The sequence below is a fragment of the Colius striatus genome, chromosome 3 (assembly GCF_028858725.1).
Source record: "Colius striatus isolate bColStr4 chromosome 3, bColStr4.1.hap1, whole genome shotgun sequence".
In the NCBI taxonomy this organism is placed as follows: Eukaryota; Metazoa; Chordata; class Aves; order Coliiformes; family Coliidae; genus Colius; species Colius striatus.
In genome coordinates this window covers 52179967-52197761 of record NC_084761.1, presented here as the reverse complement: position 1 = coordinate 52197761, position 17795 = coordinate 52179967, and the positions used below count along the sequence as shown (strand labels likewise).

Sequence of the window (17795 nt, the reverse complement as noted above, 5' to 3'; positions counted from 1 at the left end):
TGAATGTACTGTTCATCTCTTCTACTCCTGATATTTACTTATCATACTACTTGGCTTAAGTATTGCTATAAATACATGTAAATTCTTGTATTACATGAATACTCATTTCCTGAACTACCTTTTGTCTTGTCATTCCCTAATAGGTTTTCTGTGCCATTTCATATTTTAGTCTGTATTAAATATTTTATCTGTGTCTACCAAAGGAGATAGTATTATGTGATAGGTCCACCATGCCACTTTGTCTTTCCAGCCCAGAGTTCAAATAAAGTTTTCTTTTTTAATGACTTCTATGTGCATGTCCCCATAAGCTGATAGCAAGAGACACTGCTCTTACTACCACATATTGTCAGCTATTATCTCGTATAAATCCCTCCACTTTCTGCAGGGAATGTATCAGAATGGAGCAAAGTCTCTGGGACTGTAAGGAGTGCTGCAGGCCAAAAGGGATGGGAAGACCAAGGTATGAGATTAGAGAGGGAGCTGATTTAAGAGCTAGAAATTAAGTTTGGGTGATGAAATAGGAAGAGAAGCAATAAGGTCTGTTGAAATGGGATTGTGAGGTTAATAGAAGCAGGTAAACAGAACGAAGAGACATCTTGGAGTAAACCATTTGTGGTGGGAAATCTGGAAGTATCTTTATTGAGAAGCATTTCGGATGAGCAAGGATCTGCTGGGACAATTCAGGCAGAAAGCAGCCATTTACGAGAGGTGGAAACAGAGGCTGGCTTCTAGGGAAGAGTATAGGAACATTGCCAGGGCATGCAGGGGTGCAACTAGGAAAGCTAGAGCCCTTCTAGAATTAAATTTAGCCAGGGATGTTAAGGACAGCAATAAGGCATTTTTCAAGTACATCAGCAGCAGAAGGATGGCGAGGGGGGGTGTGGGACACTGCTAAACACTGAGGGTGCCCTGGTGTCTGAGGATGCAGAGAAGGCCAAAGTACTGAATGTCTCCTTTGCTTCAGTCTTTACGGCTAAGGCTGACCCTCAGGAAACCCAGTCCAGCAAGGATAACAGGATGGCCAGGACAGCAAAGGACTTGCCCTGGGTGGAAAAGGAAGAGGTTAAAGACTGGTTGGCCAAGCTTAAGGCTCATAAGTCGATGGATCCTGATGGGATGCATCCTAGAGTGCTGAGGGAGCTGGCTGATGTGATTGCTAAGCCTCTCCCCATCATTTTTGAACAATCATGGAGGACAGGTGAGGTGCCTGAGAACTGGAGAAAGGTCAGTGTCACTCCAGTCTTCAAAAAGGGCAAGAAGGACGACCCAGGAAACTACAGGCCGGTCAGCCTCACCTCCATCCCTGGAAAAGTGATGGAACAACTCATCCTGGATGCCGTCTCAAAATACATGAAGGAAAAGATGGTTATCAGGGGGCATCAACATGGCTTCACCAAGGGGAAATCCTGTTTGACCAACCTGGTAGCCTTCTATGAGTGCATAACTGGCTGGCTAAATGAGGGGAGAGCAGTGGATGTCATCTACCTTGACTTCAGCAAGGCTTTTGACACTGTCTCCCATTACATCCTTCTCAGAAAGCTCAAGCAGTGTGGCTTGGATGAGTGGGCAGTGAGGTGGATCGAGAGCTGGCTGAATGACAGAGCCCAGAGGGTGGTGATCAATGGCACAGAATCAAGTTGGAGGCCTGTGGCCGGTGGGATTCCACAGGGATCGGTTCTGGGGCCAGTCTTGTTCAACATCTTCATCAGTGACCTGAATGAGGGGACAGAGTGTACCCTCAGCTAGTTGGCTGATGACACCAAACTGGGAGGACTGGCTCATTCCCCAGAAGACTGTGCTGCCATTCAGCGGAATCTGGACCGGCTTGAGAGTTTGGCAGAGAGGAACCTCATGAGGTTCAACAAGGGCAAGTGCAGAGTCCTGCACCTGGGTAGGAACAACCCCATGCACCAGTACAGGCTGGAGGTTGAACTGCTGAAGAGCAGCTCTGCAGAGAGAGAACTGGGAGTGCTGATTGATAATAAACTAACCCTGAGCCAGCAATGTGCCCTCATGGCCAAGAAGGCCAATGGCATCCTGGGATGCATCAAGAAGAGTGTGGCCAGCAGGTCAAGGGAGGTTCTTCTCCCCCTCTACTCTGCCCTGGTGAGGCCTCATCTGGAGTCCTGTGTCCAGTTCTGGGCTCCCCAGCTCAAGACGGACAGGGAAGTGCTGGAGAGAGTCCAGCGCAGGGCCACCAAGATGATCAGGGGACTAGAACATCTTTGATATGAGGAAAGGCTGTGGGAACTGGGGCTGTTTAGTCTAGAAAAGAGGAGAGTGAGAGGAGATCTTACTAACATTTATAAATATCTAAAGGGTGGGTATCAGGAGGTTGGGGCATCCCTTTTTTCTATTGCATCTAGCAACAGGACAAGGGGTAATGGAATGAAGCTGGAACACAAAAAGTTCCACTTAAACATAAGAAAAAACTATTTCACTGTGAGGGTGAGGGAGCCCTGGCACAGGCTGCCCAGGGGAGTTGTGGAGTCTCCTTCCTTGGAGATCGTCAAGACCTCCCTGGACATGTTCCTGTGTGACCTGATCTAGGTGAACCTGCTCCTGCAGGGATGTTGGACTTGATGATCTCTAAAGGTCCCTTCCAACCCCTACCATTCTATGATTCTGTGATTTAGGAGTCGAGGTCAGGGCACAAGGACTTTATGAAAGTCTCTGAAGGTAGACACAAAGTTGGGTCGAGATTACAGTAGGGAGTTGGGATAACTAAAACTGGCCACACAAGACAGCTGGTCTTAATTAAATTTGTGCAGGAAACTTCAATTGTGATATTTTAAAAAAAATAATGAATAATAAATCTAGTTTTTTGTGTACTGTCAGATTTATGTTTGACGTAAGTAATTAAAGGAACGCTTTTGTTTAGCATTGGTTACTTTGACTACTTTTCACTGAATGGACAACATGAATTGATTGATAAAGTATCTAGAGATAGAGTAAAAAAGGGGTCAGGATAATATCTAATCTGCAGAAAAGTTACATGTGCTGCTCCACAGAGCGTTGGCAGAGCTTTGCTGGACAGGTGATAGAAGAGCAAGAGCTGAGAATGTTTTTAGTTGCTGATTTGTTTTAGAGCCTGGAACCATGAATAATAGAGTTGACTCAGAGTTTTGAGGTGTGTATACATTTTGGAGAAGTAGTTTATAGTTCTTGGAAAAAGGATGCATGCTTGTAGAATGAGATACATAGTTAATGATGTTTTTTATTTTCATGAAGTTATTGGAAGTTTTTTAAAGCTATGTTAATCTTGCTCTAATCAACGTGTTGTGCTGATGAAATATGGAAGTTTTTTTAATTTTTGTCTTATGTACCATGTATTTGACATAGAATTTTATGACTCCAGAAATCTGCTACCATAATCAAGTTTGCCATTGTGTGTAATGCAGCAGAATTATTCTCCTGTAACTTCTGTTTACAACTCAAACCTTCAGTTTTAGCCGTGGATTTATCTGAAGTATCTTGCCTTCATTATGAGGGTAGTTGTCCACTACTATAACCTATAAAAGAAGATGATAGATTGTTCATTTGATTTTGTGTAGTTTCAGTGTCCAGTTATCACAAGTTGATTGTTTTGGTTAGTGACTTTGCTGTCGTTCAGAATCTTGATGATATGCAAACTGTGTAGCCAGTAATCAGCTCAATTTATTAAATGTTTTATTTAATACTGTGTAGATTGCTTGCTTGTTGTGTTTTGCATTGTTCACTATCATGGCCATCCACTCAGAATATTTTGGTTTTTTTTAGTGCTGGTGGTATGTTAGGTGCATTTTTACTTTGTGTTAGCCTGGATTTGGATAAGAGCACACTTTTAAAGTATAACTCCTGATTGTCTACAGCTGCTCCCCAATAGAATGAGTTAAAGCATAGCTGTCCCAGAGCAGAAAAAGTGCACCAGTGTCCCAGAGCACCTTAGGTGAAACTAAAGCAGATGTGCTCCAGCTGTGAGGACTCCGTGGCTAATGGCTGGTCTGGAAAAAGCAGCCCTTACCCTCCCCAGAGCCCCTATCCTGCAAATGCCCAGTCAGCTTTGCGTGTCTGCCTGTATGGCACTGTGCTCCTTGCTCATGTACACCTAACTGGAAGTTACCAACACACCAATGTCAGTCTTGGGCAAAATGTACTTGTAAGGATTTTGGTTTTTTCTTTCAGAAGGTAGTTTGGCAGAAGTTACTCAATTATCTACAGAAGTTTTTGTGTTTATCCAATTAGTTTTGTCCACTAAATCTGTAATCTCAAAAAGATTTGTTCTAGAAGTGTCCACCACCCATAAATCGTGTTGTTACTGTAACCAATATCTACATGAACTGCTATCCTGATCAGAATTGCCATGACTTAAGTTAGTGTCCAAGTCAGTCTAATGCTCTAATTTCAAAGGCTGGCTATATTTGGGTAGAAAAAAGCAATAAAACCCTCCACCTTCTACCCTTCACCCCCATCTTTCTGCATCTACCTCATTTCCTTCCCCCCCCCCCCCCCCCCCAATTCCACATGTTAAAGAAGGAATAGTAGAAAACTAGCAGTACCAATGGAGACTTCCCACTTTTCCTTTACGTAATTTCTCTTTAGTTTTCCTCTGTGGATCTGCTGGGATTTAGCTGATTTTGAGTACTTCGGGGTTCTGAGGGTATAAATGAGGGAGGCATTGTACTTGCTGAAAACACAGCATTTTAGTTCTCTGGTAGTTGATTTGTAAATACACTTCCTCCTGCAAAATAATAATCCTGTCTCATTCCTTATTGACTTTATATATGGAAGTGATTATATCTTGTGTACTAGCTGACAGTAGATAATTCTGAAAGCACTTAGGAGACAGAAGGCAGCTTTAATGTTTCAAATCTCTCAGATAATATACATCCATCTGTTCTTTAGTGAATGCATCACCTCTTTGCATATTGATGATTTCTGATGTAGCACTGCTTGTAATTAAATTTTGATAATGTGTTTTACAGGCTTCTGTGAAAAACAGGTTGAATTTTGTTGTGCAAGTTCAGAGTAAAACTCAAGGCATTTATGACTGATGCTAATTTTGTGAATTGATGGTCACTACAAAAATATATTAATAATTAAAAAGATAGTATTACTGTATGGTCATTTAAAAAAATTGACTGGAATTTCATTTGATTATGTTAACAGTAACAACAGTGCTATTTTTGTCACTTAAGAATTTAGCAGAATCATGCATATTATTACTTAAGTATTTAAGTGCTGACCATTCATGTTGACTACTTACAGATACAAATTGGAAGTATATATTAAATTATGGAAACAAATGCAGCATTGCAGTTTTAGCAAGTCAATCCTAAACCAGTAATTGATGCATATTTTTGAGCTAATGCTGTTGATAATAAAAAAATGTAGTTAAAACTTTAAAGTTTCATTCATGGCTATTTAGGGAATCATTTGTAGTGTAAGCTAAAATTCCTAGATTGTGAAGATCTTTAGTCTTTTATTTTTGTTATTACTGTGTTTTACATTATTCAGTGCTTTAAAAAAATCCATGTTTTTTCTTTTTTCTTGAGAATATAAGATGTGGTGTTGTCATGTTCATAATGCCTGAACTATGTATCAAGCCTGATAAATATATATTCAATCAAATTTGATATTTGGTAAAATGAAGTTATTAAATATCACTCCAGTATGCTAAGTTTTCTGGGCTTTAGGGGAAAATGTTAAATGAAAACATTTCCAGATGATGCCATGAAGAGTACTCTTTCTCAAGTGCTACTTACTGTATATGGATAATTAAACACATTCACTTTTGATGCCCCTTGCACCAAAGGTTGGAGTCATTAGCTTCTGGATTAGGTCATGTGCACTCCGGTGTCCTAATGCTTTTTCTTCACTGGTAGAAGCAGGAGTCAGCACAGCCTCTACTTGTTTCTATCGTGTCCTTGCTGACATGTGGAGTTTGTCCTTTCATTTTAGCTGCTTATTCACTGATTGGAGCTAATTGCTAGTGAATACTTTTTTTGGAACATACATTTCAGCTTTTTAGCTTGGACGGTTTTATTTGCCTTTATTTTCATTTGAGTAAATATGTGGAAACTTGAGAACCATGTGTTTGGGATGAAGTAATATTTCCCTGAGGAAAAGGGGACAAATTTGCAGAATCCCATCTACAAATCCTTCTCTATTCAAGACTTGAAAAACCTCTGTAAATGTGTTTCTGTGATTTTTCTGGTACAACACATTGAAAATTACCTTAGAACTATGGTTTCTGGTACTTTATGACCCCCCCCCTCACTAATAAGTTGAATATTATTACAAGTGTAGTGGAGCGAAATTGGGATTTATCTGTTCCTTACCTCCATCATCCAAGGCTCTAACTTTGTTTAAAAAATTAAAAGAGATAGAAGTTTTATAAAAAATAAGGCGAGGGGGAGGGGAGGGATGGAAGAGGTTTGGAGAGTATCTTACTGTACTGAACTATTTGTGGAAATTTATATCCTTCACTGCTTCTACTCCAAGGAGTTGTGCTCTGTATCCAGTCGTGTGCTTTCCAAGTATCTCACATTGTAGCCTGCTGTGTCTGTGGTATGGTCTATGGACACCCGAGGACAGTGGTTCTATACACAATGAAAAAGATAATTATTTTCTCTTCATGTCTGAGCTCATGTCTGACTTCACCTACTTAACATATCACTTGAATGTAGGGAAGCTTGAGTCATGATGTACCAGCTTTGAAGACTGTATAGCTGGAAATCTAATAGCAAATTTAAGATGTAGCTAGAATGTGTTATAGTCTTCTGTTTTTGTATATTGCTTACACACACATATGTAGCCCAATGTGGGGATAATTGGTAAATTTCATTAATATTTTAAGTTTTCTGTTAATGTGCACCTAAATTTGGCTTTTTAAGAAACACTCTCATTTAACAATTCTTATACCTTCTTAGGGTTTGGAGAACTTTACTAACAGTGTTTGGTTTGGTTTTTTGGTTGGTTTGGTTTTGATTATTTTTGGCCGGGTGAGGTGTGTGCCATTTCTGGGCTGCAGGGGCTACCTAGTGATGTCTGCTTTTAAACACTTGGCGTCTCTATGGCCAGTCTGAGACTTAGAAGTGATAAGGATATATTCTTTAGTGGGTGTTCCCTTAGTAACAAGAAAATAAATTTTCAGTTATACTAGAAAATATACCTACTCTTGAGGCATAAGACTAGAAGCACTTGATCATTTATGAGTAATATATAAAATCTATAATCAAATGAGAGGGAAAATATAATGCTGCTTGAAAGTTATATTTGTGCATTTTTTAGCAAGGAACATCACGTACTTGAATCTTCTGTTAACATGAGTGTTAATGATTCTTGTGGAAGCTGTAGGAGGGGAAGTACTTCTGAATTTGGCTGTATCTGGTGCTTACATAGGTCATGATCAGACTGTTTAATAGGAGAAATAATTCTCCTGCTACAAAGTTGTCTGAAGTCTGTTTGGATTCTTCCAGTTGTGTGTCAAGTAGAAATTATTCCTTGTTTCTTGAAATTTGAAATTGTCAGGAGTAATACAATGAACGAAGTTTTATGCTTTATCCAGTAAAGAAAAAAGTAAGTTCTGTAATTTTTTTTTTTTTTGGTCTCCTTAGAATGTGAAAGCATTTGCATCTTCAGATAGCCTAGCCAAGGTCCAAGAAGTAGCAAGCTGGCTTTTGGAAATGAATCAGGAACTGCTCTCTGTGGGCAGCAAGAGACGACGAACTGGTGGATCTCTTCGAGGTAATGCTTCCTCAAGCCAAGTAGATGAGGAGCAGATGAATCGAGTTGTAGAAGAGGAGGAGCAGCAGCAGCAAAGACGACAACAAGAGGAGCAGCACATTGGGAGGAATGGAGAGACAGGAGGAGATGAACCTGGGTTTGATGACAGGCATGAGTCTCAGCAGGAGCAATTAGAAGAAAATAACAATAGACTTATTACAGCAGATGAAGAGTCCACTTGTAACCAGGAGGAAGATGATGATGAACATGCTGGTGATCAAGAGGAGGAGGTGGAAGAGGAGGAGGAAATGGACCAGGAAAGTGATGATTTTGATCAGTCTGATGACAGCAGTAGAGAAGATGAACACGCTAACAGTAACAATGTCACAAATTCCAATAGCCTCATGGACTTGCCCATTCACCAGTCGTCACCATTCTACATAAAGACAAAGGTGAGAAACTCAGCTTTTTTCATATTTTTAATCCTCATTAAGTCTGGATTTTAAAAAAATCATATGCATTTTTAATTTAAACTAAGGTTTTACATGAAACAAATATTTTACTTCCGAAAGAGCTCTTTGAGAAGAATTTGTGCAGTCCACAAAAACTATACTGTTTTAACTGTTAATCGGATTGTTTACATGCATTTAACATGAGCATGTAGTCCTATATTATTTTAAGGAATAGAGCTCTCATGACTTATATTCAAAAGGTGAAGGTCTTTATTTATGAATATTTTTACATGCTCGTACACTTAATAAGACCATCTTGACATTATTTATTATGTTTTCCTTCTCAAAGCAGGCAAGAAGGAAGGTAAGCAATTGTGCATATGTGGTATTCTCTGAGAATAACTGATTTATCTAGATCAAAACATAGTAATTTTAAAATAGTCAGGTTATAGTGAATTCACTGACAAAATACAGTTTAAAAAAAAGTGTGTTAGCCAGTCATTCAGTTAAGAAGTCATTATGTAATGTTGTATGATATTCTGTATGTGAGGACCTTGTAAATGGTGTGCAATGATTGCTGAAAACTTCTGTTTGCTTTAAGCATTTGGAAAGAAATATTTGTATTTTTACTGCTCCTTATATTGCCTAACATTTTAGATTTTTTTTTTAATGGTTTTGGAGTATTAGCTCCAGTGTACATCAGTGGTTCACTGTATTTTCCAAATTCTTCGGTAAGGAGGAATTCTTTTAACTCTTAGCAGCAGCAAACACTGGAAGAATAATGGAGACGATAATACCAACTAATAAAATACAAGGAGCAGGCAAGTGTTCTTATGGGAGACTGTTGTTCCTAAGCCTATGCACCAAATTCTTTTAATAATAATTAATTGGTAATAGAACACCAGCCTCCTCTCACCTTTCAAAAAACTAAATTACAAAACTCCTTTAAATTTCTGCAATGTACTTAAAGCCCTCTAAAAATGGAGGAAAACAAAAACCACAAGAACTGAGTTAACGGGACTCCCTATGTGTTTGAGTATGAACATAAATAAGAGATGGACATCAGTCCTGAAGATGTACTAGAATTAGTAAATAGGTTGAACATTTACTTCTGGAAGCTGCAGCACTCTGTTTTTGGTACCTGTGATGAGTACGTAATTCACCTGTGTGCTTATAGTATGTTAACAAACATCTTTCATTTTTGAAAAATCATTATGTTTTCACATGACTTCTCAGTAAATGATATAATTTTCTGTTAGTAATACAATGGTTCAAGATACCAAAGTATAGACTTTCTAATTTGGAGTGAAATACTGAATTCTTGGTTTTATTCCAATGCTTTGGTTTTCTCAGGTGGTCAGTTCTGAAGCTTTGGCTATCTCAAATAATGTATGCAATCTTTTTTCATTTTTTTTAAGTGATATTCAACATAAACTGAAACAAGCTGGTTTAGCCTGGAGGAAGTTGTCTGAAAGATTTTTTTGATAGATGTACAATTTGTGTGTGGTCTAATAGTTGATTTGTGTGCCGTTTTTGTGCAGTGCTGGCCATTTTTATCTGTGCTCTGTCCCGAGATTGTGCTCCTGTTGGGAAGCTTGGTAGCAAACTGTGTTTGGCAATCATTCTTGATTCATGATGTAACTCTATTTTAGGTAGTTCTAACCCAGGAATCCTGAAGGGTCCTTGTGGTTACCTGTTAAGATTTCCTGCATAAAATGCTAGGCCAGTCTGTATTGACTTCTGTGCAAACTAATGTGTATTTTTAGAAAAAAAAAATACCATTTGAAAACAGGAAACAGTCATCAAGGCTAGGATAATAGTTTTAGTTACCATCAATATTTAAACACCTGCACTTTTACTCTGCTTTCTTCTTGTTATCTTGTTGTGATCATTATTTTTGTGTTGTACTGAATAGCTGCTTAACAAGCAGTATTTTTTTGACTATATAAAGCAATCATGTTCACTTCAGAAAGGTCTCTTAAATGTAAATAATTACACTGTGTTCATTGGGCATATTTTTCTGGGTTTTGTTCTTGTTATTGTACTTCCTTGAACAGTCTCTCTGATTTTTTAACATCTGTCTTGAATCATAGATATCAGAACTGAGATTAAAACTCCGGTAGCAAACGCACCAGTGCTAAACTTTTTTCATGCTGGATATTTTCCTGTTTATATAACAAACGACCACATTAACATGAACACTTTTGATTGCAGCATTGCATTGGATTTCATGTTCAACTCATTTGTCTAACATAATGTAAACCTTCTTTCAGAGAACCTTCTGTTCTGTAGGTATGGGCTGTGTCCTTTGTACCCAGAGATGAAAAATGACATGTTTTATTAAAATTTTCTCACATTCAGTGTACTTCATCAGATCCTTTACTGTTTGATAATTTTTGCTTCAATTGATTGGTGCCCTACCAATTGTTGTAATATTTGTTTTATAAAAATATTTAGTAGCATAGGAGGATAAAATAAGTTTAACATGCTGGGCTCTTACAGATACGTGCACTTGATGCTGCACTGTAGTTTTCCATCCATTTCCAGTGCTCTCTGATGACTTTATGTCACTTGAGTTCTTAGGAACCGTCATGTAACAATTAACCACAGCAGAAGTGAACAAATACATTTGCAGTGCATCACATATTTCATAGCAACTTCAGTGAAATAATTTTATCCCTCAGTACATGTGGGACTCTGTAGCACTCTATAGAAAAGAACATATTATTGGTAGTCACTGTCACTGGGAAATAGCTAATGTAAAATAAAATTCTTGCTCATTTTAGATTTAAAATGTTTGTGTACCTGTACTACCCTTGAAATTATAGTATTAACAAATATATCAAGCCAGCAAAATTTTATCTTTGGTTAAAACTGGTGTTTGACATAGGAGATAGCCATCATATTTTTATGGAAAAACCGGTATCAATTGTTAATCCTGTTCTGTGTCAACTACTGCATTATTTTCCTTGGAGTGTCAACTGGTTTTCCGCCTGTGTTTGTTGAGGTTGAGCTTTGTTTCATTTGCTAACTTTTCTTCCATATATTGTTACATTTATTCGATATTTTGGAAGTATTTGGATTGTTCTAAATTTTAAAAGTAATTTTATCATAATATGTCATCTATAACACCTTATTTTTTATGTTTTTGTTTGCTTAGCTACTACTAGAACTCTCAGTTTTGACATACTATTGTCATCTTCGGTATACTTAAATCTTTTGAGGTTTCCAGTTTCCATTGAGATAAGTTGGATTTTTTTAACTGCTGTGAACTTTTCTTGCTTGGACAAGTATTGTCTCATTTATCGTCACAGAAATTGTTTCTAGTAAGTTAAAATAATTTACATATTCATTCAGCTTTGGTTTAGATTTGATATATTTTGTAGAATGGGGAAAAAGTCCTGATCACTTACACCCAAACTATCATGAATTTAACTTTGTTCTGTTAGTTTTTTATCTAAAATTATACATTGCATAACACTTTTAGTATTAAACATGTCCCAAACAAAACATTAAAGTATTAAACCCCAAACAAAACAAAAAACCCCTTTGAACTCGTTTAGAAGTGTTAACTGCATATTCATTCCAGTTAATATTGTCACAGATTTCTGTGATTGGGCAAAATAATGACTTCATGTCAGACTTACAGGTGTGAGATCTCCAGAGATGGAGATCTCTGTGCACTAGGCCAGATTGTCATATCAAGACCTGTTTCATTTAATACTCCTGCTTGCATTCTTGAACTTGATCTCTGGCAAAAGAGGAAAACAGTCTGAAGACTTTTCTGAGTTTCAGGAAACACAGTAGCCTGCTCTGCCTGCTCATGCTTGGAGGCATGTCGGAAGGAGTGTTTGAGCCTGCTTGTGGAAAGTGTTCAATCTTTCTGGACAACAGGCACTATTCAACAAGAGTCTTTGCAACAAAATCCCTCTTACATAAACTTTTATTTCCTCCTCCTCTATTGAAGTTGTCTTGAAACTTGGTAAATTAGACTATATGAATGTGAAATACTATTTCTGTGCTATCTGAATTGTGATGATGACCCCTCATGAACCCTCTACTAACTTTCTGAGTTAGTGTCCTCTTCAAATGCAGGTTTTCTTGTTGCAGGATTGTGGGCTGTGATGGTGATTTTGTTGGTTAACTAGAGCTTCTTAAGAAGCAGGAAACAGATTAGCTGAATTTTAAGATTAAAATTTCTTCTCTGGTTGGATCTACGACACAAAAAACCCTTTGAAACCCCTTCAGCGGTTGTCATATTTGAGCATTTGCTTCATTACTAAAGGTAATAAGATGCCTTTCATGTAGAACATATATTAAATATAACACTGCTAAAGGCAAAGATGCAGCTTAATTTTTTGTAAAAATGGTCTACTATGATATCAGCATCATCTGATTCTGGATACCATACTGCCAGTTTGCCTGTAAGCCACAGGGTGCGTGTATGTAAGTAATGGTGCTGTTCCAAGAGTGCCTTTTCTTGGTTGAGTGTTGACCCTGGAGAATGGAAGGAGGAGGGACAGAAAGATAAGCTGGGTTGACTTCGGTGAGGCTAGGATAGGATATACCACAGGAAATCCTGTCCCTTGGAGCTTAAATACCCATCTATCAAATTCTGAAACAAATCTAAAACTATGCTCATGTATGTAGCATTAAACTCTCAAATAATGTGGACTGGAACAGAGTTTTTTTTTACTGTGGAGTGCATGTTCCAAACTAGTATATAGAGCCACAAAGGTATAAAGAATTTATTTTTCAGTAATTTTTGGTTTTTGTATTGAAGAATAGCATTAATCTTGAAAACTGAAGAAAACTAAGATTGCATTGGGCAATTTGTGCATGTTTGAAGTGGAATGGGATTCCTGTATGAAGATCTAAGAGAAGGTTGGCATATTATGTGTAGGTGGATGTAGGTTTTCTAAGTGTATGTTAGTATTTCTCTCCTTTTCTGAGCAGCAGAGGGAGCTGCTATCCCTCTGCTGCTGCCCAACGGAACGTTGTGCACTGTTCTTTGCAAAGGTTTTTACTGCTCTTGCAGATAAAAACTTAAAGCATGTTTTTTACATCTAGGGAATAAATACTACTGGAACAGGAAGCCTTAATATATTTTTTATTTGTGAAGAAATATTTTTCCAGTATATGGAAGAATGTAAGAATGCTTCCTTGAAAAAATAACTATCAAATGTTTTCAGATGGCTCGTGTGATAAGAATGCAAGCAAGGTATAGTTCTCTGCTCTGAATGCACAAGAAAAAAACTTTATGCTACAAAAAGAGATTCTTTGTTTTGCAAGGGTCACATATAAGGGATATAGATTGTTTATGCCTTTTGTCTCCTGAGTTATTTGACAGTTAATGCTTTAAAGACTTTTTAAACTAAGTAATTATTCAGCTAAAGCTATGTCAAAAGAACACACATTAAGAATATCTCTGATTGTAAGGGAAAAAAAAGATTTTTGGACAATATACCTTTTTTTTCCCTTTTACTTCTCCCTGGAATTCTCCTTTTTAATTAAACTTTCTTTAAAAGCTTAAGAACTGGCAAATTTTCTTGTCTTTCAGTTATTCTAAACTACAGCACTAAAATACAATGAGTTAAGCTGGTGAAGGTGGCCTGTTAAAACTATAGTTGGCAGGGGAAAGGAACCTCCATCTTTCCCACTCCTACCAGTTTGATGCCAGTGCCAGCAAGAGATGCTTAGAGCCTGGAGAGGGATCACAGGTCAGCAGGAGGGTGGTACCCAAAGAGCAGCAGAAAGGAATTCCAGCCAAGTGCAAGAGCAGTTGGAGATATACTCACGCATGTGGGACTATGATGTTATTGGCATCATGGAGACATGTGGGATGACTCTTATGGCTGTTGTTGGAATGGATTGCTTTTGGAATGGATACAGGCTCTTTAGGAAGGGGAGACAAAAATGGGGAGTTGCCCTCTATGTCAGTGACCAGCTGGAGTAAATGGAGCCCTGCTTGGGGATAAGTAAGGAGCCTACTGAGATCTTGTAGGTCAGGATTAAAGGGAGAGCAGAGACAGTTAACATTTACAGCGCCGGTCTGCTACAGGCCACTCAGACAGGAAGAACAAGCAGATGAGTCCCTCTATAGACAGATAGGAGCAACCTCATGTTTATGAGTCTGGATCATCATGGGGGCTTCACAGCAGGGCATAAGCAATTCAGGAGGTTCCTGGAATGCATTGATGGCAACTTTCTTCTCCAAGTGATAGAAGAACCAATGACAAGAGGTGCTATGCTGGACCATGTTCTCAGCAAGAAGGAGGGGATGCTGGGGAATGTGAAGCTCGAGAACAGCCTTGACTGCAGTGACCATGAAATGATGAAGTTCAAGATATGTGAGACAGTTAGGAGGGCACACAGCAAGCTCATTACCTTGGACTTTGGGAGAGTAGGCTTTGGTTGCTTCAGGGAACTGCTGGATAGAATACAATGAGATAAAGCTTTAGAGAGAAGAGGAGCTCAAGGCAACTGGTTAATATTCAAGAATCACCTCCTTCAAGATCAGGAGTGACACATCCCAACAAAGAGGAAGTCAGGCAAAAAGACCGGGAGGCTTGCATAGATGAACAAGGAACTCTTGGGCAGACTCAAACATGAAAAGGAGGCTTATAGATAGTGGAAGTGAACACAGAGAAATTGTCTTTGTAGCCAGGGATCACGTTAGAGCTCTGATAGAATTAACCTGGGCAGTGTTGTCACGGGCAACAAATTTTATAGGTATAATGCTGATAAAAGGAAGGCTAGGGAAAATGTGGGCTCTCTCAGGAAATAAATTGAAGACCTGATTACCTGGCACTGAAAAATGCTCCAGCCACACTGCTTAAGTCATAGAAGGCAAAAACAAGGACTGGGAGAATGTGGGAGAATGAGGTTGGTGACCACATAAAGAACTTGAAGATGCACAGATCCATGGGACCTGATGAGGTATATCTAAAGGTCACAAGGGAACTGGCAGATTGAGTGGCTAAGCCACTATCTGTCGTACTTGAGAAGTTGTGGCAGTGGTCCCTTCCAGACCTACCATTCTATGATTCTTATATGAAGATCTCACTGCTTGGAGAAGGGGAAACACAACCCCCATTTGTAAAAAGGGAACAAAGGAAGACCCAGGGAAGTACAGGCCATATCATGGAGCACATCATCCTAGAAATGATGGGAAGGCACATGGAAAATAAGGAAGTAATTGGTGAAAGTCAACATGGCTTCACTGCAGGCAAATTGTGCCTGACAAATTTGGTGTCCTTTTGTGATGAGGTTGGAGAGTTGGCAGGTAATGGAAGAGCAATTGATGTAATCTGTCTGGACACGTACAAAGCATTTGACACTATATCCTTGTCCCTAAATGGGAGAGACACGGATTTGATGGACAGACCACTGAGTGGGTAAGGAAACTGGCTGGCTGGTCGCACTCAGAGCTGCAGCCTACAGCTTGATGTCTGAGTGGAGAGCAGTGAAGTGTAGTGTTCCTCAGGGGTCGGTACTGGCACTGGCGCTGTTTAACATCCTTGTTGGCAACATGGACAGTGGAACTGAGAGCTTCCTCAGCAAGTTTGCTGCCGACACCAAGGTGTGTGGACTAGCTGACAAGCTGGAGGGAAGAGATGCCATCCAGAGGGACTTTGACAGGCTGGAGAGGACAACCCATGCAAACCTCATGAAGTTCAACAAGGCCAAGGACAAAGTCCTGAACATGAGACAATCTCAAGCACAAATACAGATTGGGCTTAGAGTGGATGGAGAGCATCTCTGCAGACAAGGACTTGGGGGTATTGAATGAAAAACTGAATATGACCTGGCCATATGCACTTGCAGCTCAGAAAGCCAACCATATCCTGAGATGCATCAAAAGAAGCCTGGCCAGCAGTTTGAGGGAGGTGATTCTCCCCCTCCCTTCTGCTGTCTTGAGACCTCACTTGGAGTGTACAGCATCTAGCTCTGAAGCCCCCAACAAAAGGAGGAAATGGACCCATTGGAGCAAGTGCAGAGAAGGGCCATGAAGATGCTCACAGGGCTGGAGCATCTCCTCTTAAGACATACTGAGTGAGCTGGAGTTCTTAAAGGCTAGATGTAGGTTAGACTTGAGAGTCACTGTGAATGTCGTTAGGCCCTTAAACAAGGTTGGATGGGGCTTTGAACAACGTGATATAGCGAAAGGTTGGAGTAGATCATCTTTAAAGTCCCTTCCAACGCAAACTATTTTATGAATTTAAGTACATGACTTAAGATATACAGTAAATAGTCTTTAAATCTGCCAGTCATAATTACTTTGGCATTATCATGACAGTTATTTTGGGGCAAGTTTTGGTGGTTTATAAAAGTATTTTTTTTACTTTTTTGATACAGAGCCTTATTTTTATATTGGACTGTCATACTATTAGAAAAATTCATACTCTGCAATTAATATCAATCAACACTTTTAACCTTTGACTGCTTTCTTATTTATATACTACACAGTTCAGTTGCTAATGATTCCAAGCAAGCAGGATCATTTGGAAAGGTTATGCTACTATCATTAAGATGTAGTTTGTTAAAAACATCCATGGAGAGAATGCAGATTCTCAGTTTGTCTGTACATAGCAAGGTTATTCCCCATCTGTACAAACCTGCCAGCATATTTCTTAACTATGAATATCAACACTTCTTTTGAAATGTGCTTCTTTCTTGCTCTGCTTTTACTTCACTGTATTAATGGCTTCATTTTCTCCCAAGGCCTTGCAGAGATTTAGCTGTACTTTTGTCTTTTGTAATCAGAATGGCTCTTACACCTTCACTTGCAGGTAAAACTAGTGTTAAATAATTGATGCTCTGCTAATTTTTCCTTACTCTCTAAGTGAATCATGAAGCTTACTAATTGATACATGGGCTCTACTTGTAGTAATGTGATTATCCTTGATACAGTTTGTGGCTTATCTGAGAACTTGTCTATCTAGTTCATTTTTCTTATGCAAAGTTCTTGAAATACCTAGTTATTAGACTGTTATGTTAAAATGTCGTTTGCAGTCAAAGAATAGGAAGTTGTTCTATAATAAATTCTGCTTTTTCTTTCCCTTAATGAAGGGTGTCTTAGCTCTTTTCAGTCTGATTTCTGTGTTACCACAGAATTAAATGACAATGCTTATGTGTAATATGTTAAGTGAGTAATTGTGTGTAGAAAGTAAAGTCAAGAATCTCAGTGCCTGGGAAGGAAGAAAAGTAGTTCAACAGAAAACATTGATGCTGACAGTTTGGGTTGTAAATTTGATTACAAGACTGCATTGAATAAGTAGATTTTCACTGATTTTTATTTTTTTTCCCTCTTTATTACAAAAAGATGCACGTTTCTTTATGTGGAAGGTGGTAGTGCTGATTTATTTTCTTGTTTAGTTTCCCATTACAGAGATGGCCTATTAAAGACCTACCTGAGTCAGGCACAAGCAGTTTTCTACTTCTGTGCCAATAATGGAGGTCAGTATTTTAACTCCAGTCAAGAGATTTACCTCGACTAATGACACTGGAAAATAAACCTGCAGAGCTTTTTTTGATTGTACCAGGTTTGTCTGTACAGCTACGTGACTTAATGTACAATTGCACCTTTGTTGCAGTGAAGCCTGTATCCTAGCGTATACCTTCCTTCTTTCCTGA

The 17795-nt window shown here is 38.8% G+C and overlaps 1 protein-coding gene across 8 annotated transcripts in view; it reads left to right on the top strand.

The window, feature by feature from the left end:
* FBXW7 (F-box and WD repeat domain containing 7) overlaps positions 1–17795 on the top strand; it is a 185331-nt gene that overhangs the window by 75294 nt on the left and 92242 nt on the right. For 7 of the 8 annotated variants that reach the window (XR_009818446.1, XM_061992973.1, XM_061992975.1 and 4 more), the window contains exon 2: positions 7599–8159. Coding sequence is in view for 7 of the 8 variants with exons in the window: in XM_061992973.1 (XP_061848957.1) it covers positions 7668–8159 (492 nt within the window). In the remaining variant the exon portion in view is untranslated. Of the gene's footprint in view, positions 1–7598; positions 8160–12269; positions 12305–17795 lie in introns of those variants that run through there. The other variant, XM_061992981.1, reaches the window with a different exon arrangement.